We start from the raw sequence: 15,407 nt of genomic DNA on the forward strand, positions 1-15,407 counted from the left end.
ACGATGCCAGGTCCAGATTCATCCCCGGGAGTCATATCCTGCATTGCCAGGGAGATTTACACCCCTGGGAGTTGGGGCCCACGTAGGGGGGAGGGCAGTGATTTCACCTGCCAAGGTGGCTCAGTTAGAGAGAGAGAGAGGGCCACATCTGAGCAACAAAGAGGTACTCAGGGAGAGACTCTTAGGCACAATTATATGCAAGTTTAGCCTCTCCTTTGCAGTAATGAGCTTCATAAGGGCAAGTCCCATGATAGAGGGCTCAGCACATCGAACCGCCAGTCCCAATGTTTGCATCACAGATTTTTAAGCTGTTGAATGATATCATAGGAAGCAATGTAGTATGGAGGAATAGTCCATGGCTAGGAATTAAGAGACAAGAGTTCTTTGTCTCTTGATTAAATATCTCCAGGTCCCCCTCCAGCCCCACACACCCCATACAAAAAGAGACTTGGGGGGAAAACTGAGTTTAATCAAGCACAGAGGAGCTCTGTAAATATGTACCGAAGAAGATAAATAAATCGCTTCTTCTTTGTCCTTCCCATCACCCAACTCCCTTGCCCTTGATCCATTGGAATGATTTTTCCTGCTCCTTAATTGTGTTTATTCATCTGCAGGGTCAGCAAGTTGGACTTGAAACTTGGCTCCCAGGTCGGAGCATACCAATCACTCTCCTCTAACTAACCCTAACCCTAACCCTAACCCTAACCTTAACCCTAACCCTAACCGTGATACTGGCCCTGAAGTCCACCATTCTGTTTCATCCTTCTGTCTTTTGCCATCCAGAGACTTCCTGTGAAAGGACCCTGGAGTTCCTAAGGTTCTCACTCTGTGGTCATCTTGGAGTCTGGAAAGTAACCCTCAAAGAGGTGGAACAGGCCATAATCTGAGAAGGCAGGTACACAAAGTCTACTCTCAGCCATCTGTCCACTACCCTGAACTCCACTACAACCTACCCCCAAGTCTCCCTCACCTTGCTCTCCTCTGGCCTCTTCAGCAGTTAGTTTCTCTACTACTGATATGGTGCTAAGGGAATTACCTTTCTGGTTATATATGACTTATCTCTTTAGCTAGACTAAATTCTTAGAGGGCCAAACAGGAGGGGTCAGGCAAAAGGGTGTTGTAAGGCTGAAGCAATTCATAAATTGAACAAGACAAAACAAAACAAAACAACAAATGCAATGCTCTAAAGTCTTTAATGAAAGAAGCCTCCCAATGTGATGAGGAACTCCCAGATCTCATCATGTTTCTGACATTTCATCTTCCCCATGAAGTTTGTTGTTGATCATTCCCCCTTAACAATTTGACCCAGTATGTCTATATGCTCCGTAGAACAGATAAGACCAAACGTAAACATTCAAAAAGACATTAGCAAAGGGAAAGAGATAACAAAGGGATATGAACACCCAATAGCACCACAAAACTGGATCATTTGGCTTCAATAATATGGCCTGTACATGACTCCCAGGAGTGTAGATCTCCCTGGCAACATGGGACATGACTCCAGGGGATGAGCCTGGAGCCGGCATTGTGGGATTGGGAAAGCCTTCTTGGACCAAAAGGGGGAAGCAAAATGAAACAAAATAAAGTTTCAGTGGCTAAGAGATTTCAAATCGAGAGGTCATTCTCGATGTTATTCTTATGCATGATATAGATATCCCTTTTTAGTTTTTAGTCTATTAGAATAGCTAAAAGGAAATACCTGAAACTATTGAACTGTAATCCAGTAGCATTGAATCTTGAAGATGATTGTATAACTACATAGCTTTTACAGTGTGACTGTGTAATCATGAAAACCTTATGACTGACACTCCCTTTATCCAGTGTATGGACAGATGAGTAGAAAAATGGGGACAAAAAGCAAATGAATAATAGCGAGGGATTGGGGGGATAGGATGTTTTGGATATTCTTTTTTACTTTAACTTTTATTCTTATTCTTATTTTTATTTTTTGTGGTAATGAAAATGTTCAAAATTGATTGTGGTGATGAATGCACAACTGTATAATTGTACTGTGAACAACTGATTGTACACTTTGGATGATTGTATGGCATGTGAATATATCTCAATAAAATTGAATTTTAAAAAATGCAAAAAAAAGGATGGCCTGCTCTGGCATATAATAGTCATGCAATAAATATCTTTTAATTGAGTGAATGTCTATCCACAGTGGAAGCCAATCACTGGGAAAACAAAGGAATCAGACACCACCCCTGCTTTCAAGGGGCTTAAGTTCTAGTGGGGAGACATGTTAAATGGGTAATTTTAATATACTCTGTTAAGTGCTGTGATAGAGATGTACATGGTTAAAATCACAGACTCTGGAGCTGGATTGCCATAGTGTTAATCATATAGGTCCTAAGGCAAATTTTAATCTTTTTCTGTATCAGTTTCCTCATTTGTAAAATGATGCCCCTAACAAACATATATATATACACACATACACACATATACATATATATATATATATATATATATATATATATATATATATATGTCATATTGCCTTTCACAGTTATTTGTTATTTGAGGGCATTAGAAGGAAAAACTTAGATAATTCAGATGTTACTTTTTATTAGTACTTTTGCCTACTTAGGCTTTAGTTTGTGAAATGAGGAGACTGGACTTTGTGGAAGGTCCTTTCCAGCTCCAACAATTTATGTTTTAGATTTCAGAATTGGACAATGCCAAAGGACATACCAGGTTGTTTTCTTCTTCAAACTTTCTTGATGCTAACATTTATTGATCACCTACTATATTCTAGTTGTTATGTTAGGTGCTTTCCACACTTTATTTCTGATCCTCACAACAAACCTGCAAGATGGCCTGATCCCTATCGTTTATGGATAAAGATATTGAGGCTTTGTTACTTCAAGTAGCAAAATGTATTTGTTTGTTTAAATACTTATTGAGCATCTTCTTTATAGCAGGCATTGTGTTAAGTGCTAAGGGGATACAATATCAAATAATTCTGATCCTGTATTTGAGGGGAATCACAGTTTATGTATGAGAAGATATATACATACAGCAAGGGCAAGACCCATCCTTACACTGCATTGTAACCATATACTTTAGGGTTTCATTTACCAGGATAGGAAACTTTTTACCCAAGGCTAGCACAATATTTGGCATATAGTTGGTCTCAATAAATATATTTTGAATGAATAAAAAAATAAATGAATTAATAAAAGACAAAAGAAAAACCATTCCATTTCTTCCTTGAAAATGATCAAAATGCCAATGTGTTTCACCTTTTCTCTGCTGTTCTATTCCAGCTCTCAAAGAGTTAAGTATTTCCTATCTCTTTCTTTTATGCTCCTGCTGCTTCTGTCATCTTTTCCCTTCTGGCTCCGGAGTCTTTTCCCTTCTATGCCTGGTCTAATAATAGACTAACTATTGAGCAGAACTGCTTCCTTGGCATTCAGGAAGCAGTCTCAGTGCATATGGCCAATTGATTTGTTTTTAATGTACCTATTATTATGAATAGCCTTCTGGCTCAAGCTGAAATCAGGCTATGCCCAATGTCTTTTCCCTTCCATGCCTCCTCTTTGGCCATCAGATATCAATATTTAAATTCATTTCCCAGTATGTGGGTTCCCATCAGTACCCTCCTGATTATGACAATAAAACAAAGTCTTCTCTACCTTTGGACTTCTTTTCCACTGCTAGAGCAACCTGGCTACATTTCACAATCAATCCCACTTGGATTTTGGCTGCAGGTTGATACTGTGTCAATATAACTTCTAAGTTACCATCACAGAGATGAATAAAGAAAAGTGAGTTACTGCAGGAGGGAAAGATTATGTGCTCACTACTTGTGAAAGCTTTCAATATGTCATCCACTCTCAAGTAGTTAGGATGATTTAGGCACAGAGTAGAGGATGAAATAAATGACTTGTTGAGCCCCATGCTAGCCAGAAAATTCTACTAGAGAATAAGAGAGGCCCAAAGCAAGGGAGTACCTTTGGCCTAAAATAGAGAACTTCAGGGATAGAAGGACTTCCAGAGGTCATCGTGTCTAGTGAATCCCAAGTCTGTGACATGTTCATCAGTCTGCTGACATACGAGAAAAATTGTTGCCAACTGACCTTTCTTGAAAGACTGTTCTTCAGAAAAAGACTATGCCCTTTCTACATTTTTGGTGTCAAAATATTATTACTTTAATGATATGTTAGTGAGGATACATGTCCTCACATGGCAACATTGAAAATGACAGACTTATGTTGGTCCTGTTGAGGACTGAATCATGTCCTTTACAAAAGTAATGTTCAGGTCCCAAGCCCTGGTCCTGTGGGTATGCACCCAATTGTATATGAGACCTTTGAATATGTTATTAGTTAAGGTGTGCCCAGAATGAATGAAGGTGAGCCTTTATGCAATGTGGCTGAAGTTCTTATAAGCAAAGGAAATTGGTTACAGAAAGAGAAGCCACAGGTAGCAGCTCAAAGTGGAAAGTCAATGGAACCCAGAAGGGAAAGGAAAAGAAGCATCATGTGCATTGCCATGTGACATAAAAGCCAAAGAACTCCTGAGATTGCTGGCCAACCAGAAGATTCTGACTCTGGGAAGAAGCAAGCCTTCTAGTCTCTGAAACCATGAGCCAATAATTTCCTGCTGTTGAGCCAACCCATTGCATGATATTTGTTTCAACAGCTAGAAACTAATACAGTCACCAAAGTTTGGGGAGAAATTTTTCTAGTCTTTGAGATCCAAATTTGGGGGATTATTGCTTTGGTTTAGTGGTTTCCACACCTGGCAGCTCATCAGTATTACTAGGGACCTTGTTAAAAATATGTATTACTGATTCCCACCCTCAGATATTGTGATTCAGCATGTGTGGAGTAGGACCCAGGAGTCAGTACTTTATAATACTCTTTAGGTGATTTTGATGTGCAATTCTGATGTGTTAGGTTACCAGTGCTCTCTGCTCCACCCCCAATCAAGGGCATAAGCAACTGGAATGATTTCATTGTGGGCTCATTTCTGATAAGGACAGAAAGAAAGCTCATTTCTGTTAAGGATATTCTCATCGCAGTACAAACAAGAAAACTCCATTGGGATTTTCCCAAAGTCTGCAGTCAGGCAAATAAAATAATCTAAAGAGAACTACACAGATCACACCTCACTGAGCATCAGCCAAACTGAATGAGTGACAGTACTCTACATATAGTAGCTACTCTCTAAAGATTTGTTGTTGTCAATGGCGTTTGATGGACCAAAACTGATTTAAAGATTTCCAGAGAAAACTTATTCATCTCAAGGCCCTAGCCCTACTTCTACCACCTCACTCTCAACCTTACCCCATTGTTTATGTCTTTCCCTTCCTTTTCCTTGGTCTCAAAATTTTCTATGTATTCACTTAGTCTAGAGGAGTTAAATCCAACAAACGACAGTTATAATTATTTTTTGTCAACTAGAATGTAAACTCCATAAGGACAAGGATCATTGTTTGTTCCCAGTACCCAGCACATGATGGCTCAAAAACTATTTGTGTAATGAATAACTTGAATGACTGAATGATATGACAAAAGCAAGAGGCATGCCTCCCTGTTTCAAGACTAACCATGATATCTGCTTTGTTGAACCCACTTTCTCCTGTCACTGCTGGAGATTCAGGAAAGTTATGGAATCTCAATTGAAGTGTTAGGAGAATGGGTTGTCAGGGCTAAGAAACCAACAGGTACCCATTAATCATGGAGTGGTGGGTAATTCATTGTGGTTGGAGCTTTGTATAAATCGGAGAAAGGGGTGGGGAGAAAATGACAGGAAGTGGTGCTAGACAGGTTGAATATGAACTTCTCAGAAGTAGGCACCAAGTCTTTTATTTCTGTGTCCTTGGTATTTAGTACAGAGCCTAGCACATAAAGGTTCTTAGTAAATGTTTGTTGAATGAATGAATGAATGAATGAATGAGGCCAGTCCCTAACCATAAAGGACTTTTTATGCCTGGCTGAGTCAAATGAAGAATCATTGAAGGTTTTTAAAGCAGGAGTGTGATGATTAAAATTGTACTTTAGAGCTGTAATTTACAGGATGGCTTCGAGGGGCAAGAGACAGGAAGCCACAGGCACTTCAGATCTGCTTCTGCTTCCAATTCACATTTCCATTAATGCTGTTATCATCCTTTTCTTCACTCAAGCAAGAAATGTTGGCATAATCTTTGCTTCTTCCCTTTCTCTCACTACCCAAATCTGTTCTGTCAGCTCTACCATAACAGTGGTTCACAGAGTCATCCCTTTGTCTTGATCCCCACAGTCAATGCCCTATTTAAGATCATCAACAGTTTTACCTGGTCCATTGCAAAAGCCTCCTAACCGGTTTCCTTACCTCTTCTCTTTCCAAGCCATCCCCTACCCTATCACCACAGTCTTCTTTCTAAAATGCAGATCTGATGTTACTGTTCTACCCAAAAATCTTCGGTGGCTCCCTTGCATATCCAAAATAAAGCCTATACACCCCAGCATGGCATTTAATAACTCTGTGAAGTAATTAATCCCATTTTATAGGTAAAGAAACAGGCTTAGAAAGGGAAAACACCTTGCTTAGGATCACCCAGGCATGCAATGGTAGAGCCAAGATTAGAACCCAGGTCTCCTAATGCCAGCACTGTAACCATTAAAAAGTAGCTTCTAAAGAGGGGTGAAATGGTAGGCACTTTATGTGTTCCTAGAATGGTAGGACGGCAGTTACATAATCCTATATCCTGGGTGGAGCACATACTTTGAAGTTCACACAAATGAGCAAAACTCCAAGTTCTACTTCTTGTTGACTTTGTAGACAGAAACAACTGACAACCTCTTGAAGTGTCTGTTTCCTCATTTATAAAACATGGCCAAATCATCCCAACCTTATAGGGTTGTTATAAAGATTACATGAGATCATATGTATAAAGGGCCTAGCATAGTGTTAGGCTCACAGGCTCAGTGAGTGCCATCACCCACCTTCACTCCCACTTCAGTGATGTAAAAACCCATTTAAATAATAAGGAAAATAGAATTTAGACAGTAAGGATCTGAGATGGGGAGCAAGACTGTAGGATCCATTACTAGTTCTGAAATTGGAAATAACCCTTTTCAGAATCTGTGATACTCTTGACTAAAAAGCATGTCTTAAACCCCAGTGCCCACAATACCCACAATTAGTAACTCTTGTAGCTGAAGCATTGTGGATTCTTATTAAAATTCAAATGTTTCCTGGGACAGGCAGCATACATATTCACCTTTTGGCCTGATTAGCTTTCACTTCCCTCCTTCTATGACAAGGTTTTGTGGTTTGAGCTCAGGGCATGCTCTGAGGCAGGGACCCTCCTGACCCAGCCTATTAAAATCCTACTCAGTGTTCAAGGCCCACCTTGGTCACCATCCACTCCAGAAGCCTACTGTGATAGCTCAAAGTGATCCTGCCTTCCCTTCTCTGCCCCCCCCTCTCTAGGAACACCAAATGCTAGACTCCTGTGGTAGATAGAGTACAGGGAGCATGAGTTTTGCCTTATGGAGAGACCTTGGAATTCCATCCTGTCTCTGACTTGCACCATGATGCCTTGACCTCGCTGAGCCTCAATTTTCAAGACTACACAAAGCAAGTAATAAGGGAAGTGCTTCATTTACTAGGACAATGTCTACTCTGCTGACTGGCATGGCCCCTGTGATGTGTGAATTCGGCTGATTCCTCCCCTGGCACCACAAGCTCCTCAGAACGCCTTTATCCTTCCGACCAACTCGATCCTCCCTCAGGTGCTTAATGACTGGGTGTTCGTTGGCAACCGGCGCAGCCAGGCAGCCCTGGGCCAAACTGGAGGGCTGCTCCCTCTTCCACCGGCCTCGCAGTCTTTTCATCTAGCAGGAGGGTTAATGAGATGCTGGAGAGAAAGGGCTTGGCGCTCGCCTGCCGACTATTCGCGGGGAACCGAGTGCTTGGTAACCATACCGCGGTCTCATGATTAATGTATTAGACGTAATCGCTCTTATGGGAGGCAGTTTCTCCGGAACGCCCCACCAGCCCCGAAGGCTGAGGCTGGGCACCGCCGCGCACCAGAGCTGGAAGCCGGCCAGGACAGACTGCCTACCCCGAAATCTCGCCCCCACCCCCTAGGTCCCGCGCGCTCCCCGGGAAGCAAACTCTCCCTCACCCTCGCGGGGTTGGGGCCTGAATTTGGGACATTAAGAGAAATTTCCATGTGTGGATGCCCAAGGTGCCTCATTCCTGGGCAGACCGGGGCGGTGGGTGCTGGAAAGACACCCCTCCGCTTGCGGCTCCGCAGAGTCCCGAGCGCGGAAAAGCAGCGCCAAGCCCGAGGGACCAGCCCAGCAGGAAAGTAAGGGGGCAAGGAGGCCCTTGCCCAAACTGGCGGCCCGACCAGACCCGGGCTCCTGGCTCTTCAGCCCTGGACTGGGAGAGGGGAGGAGCCTGCAGTGAGCTCTGGTTCTGGCCCTCGCCCGGGGCCCGGTCCCGTGCTGCTGCACCTCCCCCTCTCCGTGGCCGGGCCCTGGGTCGCGACCGAGCCCTGGCAGAGCCAAGAACTGGCGTTCTGCGGCTCCTCCGGGTTCCAGGTTGGAGCAAACAAAGACCTGATTGACTGCCCGGAGGGGCGGGACTCACTGTGGAGCCGCCTCCTCCCCTCCCAGCACAGCTAGGGATTTGCCCGGAACGGCGCGGGTAGGGGAAGGGGGGGGTGCACCGGACTGTGGAGCACCGAGTACTGGGGCTCAAGAATGTACCCACCCTTGTCAGAGGCCCAAGCTATCCACTCCAGGCCGGCGCCCTCTAGCCCAAGGGGGCATAGGAGGGACTCGAGAGCAGGGTGGGGTCCCACGCAGGCCAGCTCTTGTCCTGGGGGTCCCGGGATCACCTCAGTTGCAGGCTGCTTGTGGAAAAGGAGGTAGTGGAAGCGAAGGACAGGAGGGATCTCCCCTAGAAACTCGGGGTTAATCAATGACCGTCCTGGAGCCTCCGGGGAAAAAGGGCAGGAGAACAGGATAGCTTGTGCTTTTTTTTCCATTTTAACTTTCTCTACTGGGCATCTGGACAAGGAGGACAGGATTCAGTAGTTTGGAAAGGGAGCTGGGGGAGGAAGAGGCGGCCAGAGTAGGTAGGCTAGTAAGAGGAGGAGGAGGAGGAAGGGCTGGGGAGAAGAGCGAGACTGTAGCGGCTGCCTGTTGAGGGAGGAAAAGGTGGGGGTGGGGGGAGGAGGAGGGGGAGGAGAGAGAGATGACATGGGGGGAGGAGGAGGGGATTGAACGGAGGAGGAGGAGGAGGAGAGGGCTCAAGGGACCGTCTGTCGCGGGACGGGCTGGCCAGCTGGGGCGCAGAGCCGGGAGGAGGAGGCAGCCACAGCAGCAACAGCGCTCTTAGCAGCGGCAGCAGCGGCGGCAGTGGCAGCAGCAGCAGCAGTAACGGCAGAAACAAGCACCAGCCACACAGCGGCTCCTCCAGCCGGAGCAGCCACAGTCACCCGGCCGTGATGGCGCTGCCAGAGCTGCAAAACCCTGAGAGCGAGGAAGCCAAGGGGCCCTGGCAGGAGGCAGACCAGGTACAGCAGGAGCCGGTGGGTAGCCCGGAGCCCGAGTCTGTGCCCCTGTCCGAACCCCAGCCGGAGCCCCAGTCAGAGCCCCAGCCCCTACCGGACCCCGCACCCCTGCCGGAGCTGGAGTTTGAGCCAGAGCCTGTGCACGAACCCGAGGCCACGCTCACTGTGGAGACCCGCGGCACCGCGCGTGGCTTCCAGCCCCCCGAGGGTGGCTTCGGCTGGATGGTGGTCTTCGCTGCCACCTGGTGCAATGGCTCCATCTTCGGCATCCAGAACTCGTTTGGGATTCTCTACTCCATGCTACTGCAGGAGGAAAGAGAGAAAAATCGCCAAGTGGAGTTCCAAGCAGGTGAGTAGCCCCAAGCGCCCCACCTGGCAATCTGGGCAGGGTTGTCCGCTCCTGCCCACTCCCTATCCTTCCTGATCCGAGGTTCCCCTCCAACGCGCCGCTCCGACCCCTCCCCTTGCTCCTTGCGGGTGGCCCTGCTAGGGTGCGGATTGCTGGGCCCTGAGCAGCCCTGGCTGTGGAGACTGGGTGCAAGACGCCCCAGGGGGTGGGTACAGGCATGAAATGAACTTTTTAACCCTAGGACAAATCCAGACACACCGTTTGGGCTAAGTACTCTGCCCCGTGTGTGCTGGGGGGGAATAGTTGCAAGGTTTTTTTGTGTTTTTTTGGGGGGGGGTGGCGGGGGTGGGAAAAGAGGATAGGAGAGGCGAAGTCGTGAAGAGAGGAGAGTTGAGAGGCGGGGCGGGCTCCTAGAGAAACAAGGTACCGCGGATCTCTGCAGCAGCCCGGGTTCCTGTGGAGAAGCGTAGGTGTTTTCTATCAAAGACACTTTTGGAATCTTAGTGACTCTGAACCAGGAGTCAAAACACATGGCAGGCGTGTGTGTCTGCAGAAGAGAGAGGGAGATTGTGTGAGTGGGGTTGTGCGCGCGTCTCTTTGCCCGCCGTAGTTACCTCCCTGCCAGGCTCTGCCGTCCTCTGCCTCCTTGGGAAAGCGAGAGGATCTCCGTGACCTCTGAGCAGAGCCCCGGGGCAACCAGGGCGGCGGTCTCTTGCCAGCGAGGGCTGAGGCCACCGGAAAGCTGGGCCCTGCGGCTGACTCCGTGCCGCCTCAAATTCAGCCCTGCTCTCCATGACGCCCCGGCGCCTCTCTGCTAACGGCAGGGTGCTTTATTAGGCTTTAAGCCAGAGGGCTTTCTGGGCCCTCTTTTGGGGGCGTGGCGGGGTGGGGTGGGGGACAGCCTTTCTCTCCAGGCCGCAGGATGCAGGACCCCAGGCCTGCGTGCTCTTTGCCTTTGGGCTTGGAGAAGTCAGACAAATCATCTGCCTCAGGCCTTTAGCAGGCTGCCAGCGAAGCCCCCCAGTTTTTCTGCTGAGAGATTTTGGGACAGAGCCAGGGGCTTCGGATGCCCTCTTCTGCAGGTCTGCCACCCTCTTGTAGCTCTTCAGGACAGCTGTATTTCAGGTTCTTCACAGGGCAGGATATGAGGCTTTTCCAAGTATTGCCCTGCAACAGCTGGGTTCCTCCCTCACCATCCCCCAATACCTACTTCTGTTGCCACAAGGAGGACTGCAGATTATTAAGTGACTATAGAAACCTTGAATTCTGAGGCATTCACCTGTGGATTTGCTGGGCCTGTCGAGAGCTCCTCCCACCACTTTCAACCAAGGACTGGTTTTTTAGTTTGCAGCTTCCCTCAGCTGCCCTCACAGAAGGGGCTTTGGGGCTCTTAGTGCTTCTGACCTTGTGGGCCATTTTTTGCAGCCACAGAGTGTGCAGGCTGTACTTGAAGAAAACTCGAGTGTGTGTCAGTGGCTGGCGAGGGCAGAGTCTCAGGAATGCCCAGGCTGTGTTGGCACCTGTGTCAGGTAGTCCTGGACAGTGTGAAACAACTTCTGGGGGAAAGGTCACTGCCACACTCATCCCTGGGACTACCCTTTCCCTGCATTGATGCAGTTCAGGGATTGTTAGGAACGCAGCTAGGATAAGGCCTCTGACTGTTGCCTAGGTTACCTCTGAGGGCACCTGCTATGTATTGCTATGTGGTTGAAGGCAAGCTGTTCCCCTTCAGGGTCAGTGGCAAAGTCTGAGTGAAACTTGATGGGAAGCAGTGAGGCCTGGGATGAAGCTAGGCCCTGGCATTTGTGTGGTGTGAGACGACCAAGAACTGGGGCCTTGGGAATATGTAATTAAACTTGGATAAAGCACTATGTTACCAGGAAGAGGTTCACTGCTGGGGAACAGACTTCAAAGTAAGTGATCATAGGAGACCCAGGAGGAGGGCTGGTGGGGACTTTCCGGTTAAGACCTCACTGTACAGCCGGGGGCGGGTGGGGTGGTGGGCTATGCAGAGGTGTGGTTGGCATGTACTCTGACACAGACTAGGTCCATTAAGGAGCAGGCGTACTGGTTTAAATTATGGTTAGTGTAGGTCAAGAAGGGACAGAAAGGAATTTAGTATGTTCCCAGGGTCTCAAAATACTTTGGCTTGGGTGCTTGCTGTGGTGTATCTTGAATTCACCAAAGTTATTTTTGATCATAGAAGCTCTCAGAAACACCTCAGTTTTTATTTCAGAAAAGTCAAGGATGTCCCACCCTGTGCTGGTTTGGAGCTGTTATGTACCCCCAGAAAAGGCCATGTTCTTTTAATCCATTCCTGTGGGTGCAGACCAGTTGTGGGTGGGACCTTTAGGTTAGGCTATTTCAATTTGAGATGTGACTCACCCCATTCAAGATGAGCCTTACTCCATTTACCAGAGTCCTTTATGAGAGGATAAAGGACAGAAAAAGCAGAGAGAAACACCCAGAGAAGTTTGGAGAGAACTGAGAGAGAAAAGCCCCAGAGATGCTAAGAGAGGACCCACAGAAGCTCAGAGAGGAGGCCACTGGAACCAGGAGCTGAAAGCAACGAAACCTGGGAGAGAAGGACCAGCAGACACCAGCCATATGCCTTCCCATGTGACAGAGATGTTCCAGATCCCAGCAGCCTTTCTTCAGAGAACATATCCTCTTGTTGATGCCTTAATTTGGACATTTTCACAGCCTTAGAATTATAACTTGTAAGCTAATAAATTCCCATTGGTAAAAGCCAGTTCATTTCTGATATACTGCATTTCAGCAGCTTTAGCAAACTGAAACACACCCCATTCCTGAGCTCCTAGAAAATTGCATCTCAGCAGTACCTCTCTTGAGACTCTCAGTTTTCCCAGCAACCATTCAGATCCTAGGATTCCAAAAGGGTCTCTGCTTACAGATACTTTCTGCAATTTACTTAAAATTTCTCAGTTACCTGTGCCACAACCCCGGTGTCCCAAACGGATAGAAGTTAGTAGAAGCTTGCCATCATCTTCATCAGCTAACATTTGCCCAATAGTCATTCTGAAGGGCATAGAACATACACTCTCACACTCAAGGAGATTAAGGTGTTGTCCATTTCTATTGTGGTACATTATCTGTTTCTATTAATGTCTGAATTACCTTCTATCTCTTAAAATCAATGAATTTACTGTCCAGAGGCACCTGCAACCCAAATTCTCTTTGACTCAGTCTAATATCATCACATCCCTAAAACTGTGACTATTGGTTTAAAGGGTTGAAGTTTCTGCAGATGATTGGTATACTTGTGAAGAAGCCCCAGAGAAAGGTAGTTTTGATGTTTGGGTGCTAACTACACATCAGAAAGGCCTCAGGGCATGAGGAAAGAGCCACAGGGCACAGAAGAAGTGGAATTCATGCCATACTAATGTATACAATGTGAAATCTTTATGGACTCTGTGATGTGTACAGTGCTGTATACGAGCAGTAAATCTTGTCCCTTTTCTTCAGCTGTTTTGGGAGGGATGAACACTTTCCCTGGGAAAAGGCTGGGAAGGCTGGTAGGCCAAAGATTCCTGATATGGAAGCAAGTAGCCAGGATCTGGTTTAGGGAAAAAAAGAGAAAAGATCAGCAGAGAAATTAGTCAACACTTTTTGCAAAGCTTATGGGAAACGGGAATCTCCCAAGCAGGGCCTAGTAATAGACAGTACAGGGGCCAACCAGGCAATTTTGTGTGAAGTATAGGCCAGCATGACTTCTTGGGAGGATAGGGGAGCCTTTTGGAGGAAAGAGGAGCAAAGTGGCATTGGTTGCAGGCCCCAACTCGCTATTGGAACCCTAAGTGAGTTGGATTTGGGGTGAGTTTAGGGCTAGAGGTTCAGGGCACAAGGCAGAACAAGTCAGAGTTTTTAACACTGGCTCCAAGCTAAGGTCTTTTTGAAAGGGGTCCAGAGTAAACCCATTACCCAGCACATTCTATCTCAACTGCCAGTCTAGAACTGAGCCATAAAATATGATGGGAGACATCTTTTATGGGAGACATAAATATGGCTCTTGTAGGCTCCCAGGTTGGGGCTAAGACTACCCAGGGAGAGGGAAAATTGTCTGGAAGGGATACAACTGGGTACAAGATGGTTCAGGTTGATGGCCCACTATGATGTAGAGACAGAGACAGAGTAGGCTGTCTTTCTCCCCATCCCACCCCCCACCACTGGAAAAGTTTTCACTGCTTGATTCAGTGGCACACTGGGTTCACCCATAATTGGGGACTTGAGAGTTAAGAATCTTTTGAGAAAATCTGCCAGTCTCTTGCGTTTGACTGAAGGCTTTTGCCTACTGCCCAGAGGAACTAGATCAGGCCTGCTATGGGGCTTCAGACCACAGGGCCATTGGCCAGGCATCTTTCATGTCACTCCTCTGCCTCCTCTCCAACCAAACTGGGTCCCAAACTGGGTACCAGTGTGGACTTTGACTCACACTGGTAGAGATGAGGGTGAGAGGTTGGGGCATTTGGAAGCTGATCAGAGGGATGCTTGCTTGAGCTGAGGTAGGTGGTTGAGGCTAGATCCCTGGCTTTCTGTACAGTGGCCTCAAATGCTCATTCTAATTCTGAAAAAGAAAGAGCCAAAGCCAAATCTGAATCTCAAAGGATGGTGATCTCAGTAACACCAAATATGCAATAACTAGGGTTTAGACAACTTTTGCCCCTAACTTGCTATGTGACTTTGAGCAGGCACCTCACCTCTCTGTACCTTAGTTTATCTATCTGTAAAATGAGAGGATTTGACAAGATTAACTTTTCAGCTCTGCCATTGTATCTTTCTAGAATTATGTTTTACTATCCACGTGGCATAAATTTTGACTTATACAGCAAATGGAAATTTGTTTAGCTGTCTGAATGGAGGTGAGGATGGGTTGGGATGGGACTGGGAAAGCAAGGAAAAGCCATGGAAGCACCATATCCAACCCCATGTCATTTGTATTTGAAGACTATGGGGCTGCCCATGTGTATGGGTGTCATTGAAAAGACTCACTCCCTTTTATCCAGTATGCAAGGGCAGTTCTGGGTGTGCAGCTGCTTCTCCCAGAATGCCCTTCTCATCATAGTGCTGAACCTCCAAGAGAACTTCCTCAACTTGGCCAGCTGCAGGCTAGCAGGGTGGGTCTGTATGATGCTATTTCCCAGCATTTAAGCCAATTCATAAAAAGCATTACAAGCATTCCCTTAGTCCTCTGTTGGGGCCCCTCTCCTGGAACTTCATTTCCCACAGCTCACTCTCATTTTTCAGAAATGCATGGTCAGTGCTATCCTGGTTTGCTGTTACTTCAGGCCAGAAGAGTAAACCAAGATTCCTACATATGATATAAAGATTCCCTTCAGGGTGCTTCATACAGGGGATCTTTTTTTAATTCAATTTTATTGAGATATAGTCACATACCATACAATCATCCAAAGTGTACAATCAATTGTTCACAGCACCATCATATAGTTGTGCATTCACTGCCAAAATCAATTTTTGAACATTTTCATTGCTCCCCAAAAAATAAAAATAAGAATA

The 15,407-nt window shown here is 46.6% G+C and overlaps 1 protein-coding gene across 1 annotated transcript; it reads left to right on the forward strand.

The window, feature by feature from the left end:
• Window positions 1–8,179: 8,179 nt before the first annotated feature.
• On the forward strand, window positions 8,180–12,346 carry LOC119522210 (serine/arginine repetitive matrix protein 3-like). Its single transcript, XM_037820836.1, has 3 exons — window positions 8,180–8,546; window positions 9,243–9,872; window positions 12,291–12,346. The coding sequence occupies exons 1-3, from the start codon at window positions 8,180–8,182 to the stop codon at window positions 12,308–12,310; spliced, it is 1,017 nt and encodes a 338-aa protein (XP_037676764.1). The 3' UTR covers window positions 12,311–12,346.
• The last annotated feature ends 3,061 nt before the right edge of the window (window positions 12,347–15,407 follow it).

The sequence above is a fragment of the Choloepus didactylus genome, chromosome X, assembly GCF_015220235.1.
Source record: "Choloepus didactylus isolate mChoDid1 chromosome X, mChoDid1.pri, whole genome shotgun sequence".
Taxonomy (NCBI): domain Eukaryota; kingdom Metazoa; phylum Chordata; class Mammalia; order Pilosa; family Megalonychidae; genus Choloepus; species Choloepus didactylus.

Bases quoted from the DNA above. Each gene is read 5' to 3' on its own strand.
- LOC119522210 (XM_037820836.1), top strand. From the start codon at position 8,180: ATGCCCAAGGTGCCTCATTCCTGGGCAGACCGGGGCGGTGGGTGCTGG. The intron at 8,547-9,242 runs GTTGGAGCAAAC...TGAACGGAGGAG, and splicing joins GCGGCTCCTCCGGGTTCCAG to GAGGAGGAGGAGAGGGCTCA. The intron at 9,873-12,290 runs GTGAGTAGCCCC...TCCATTTACCAG, and splicing joins CCAAGTGGAGTTCCAAGCAG to AGTCCTTTATGAGAGGATAA.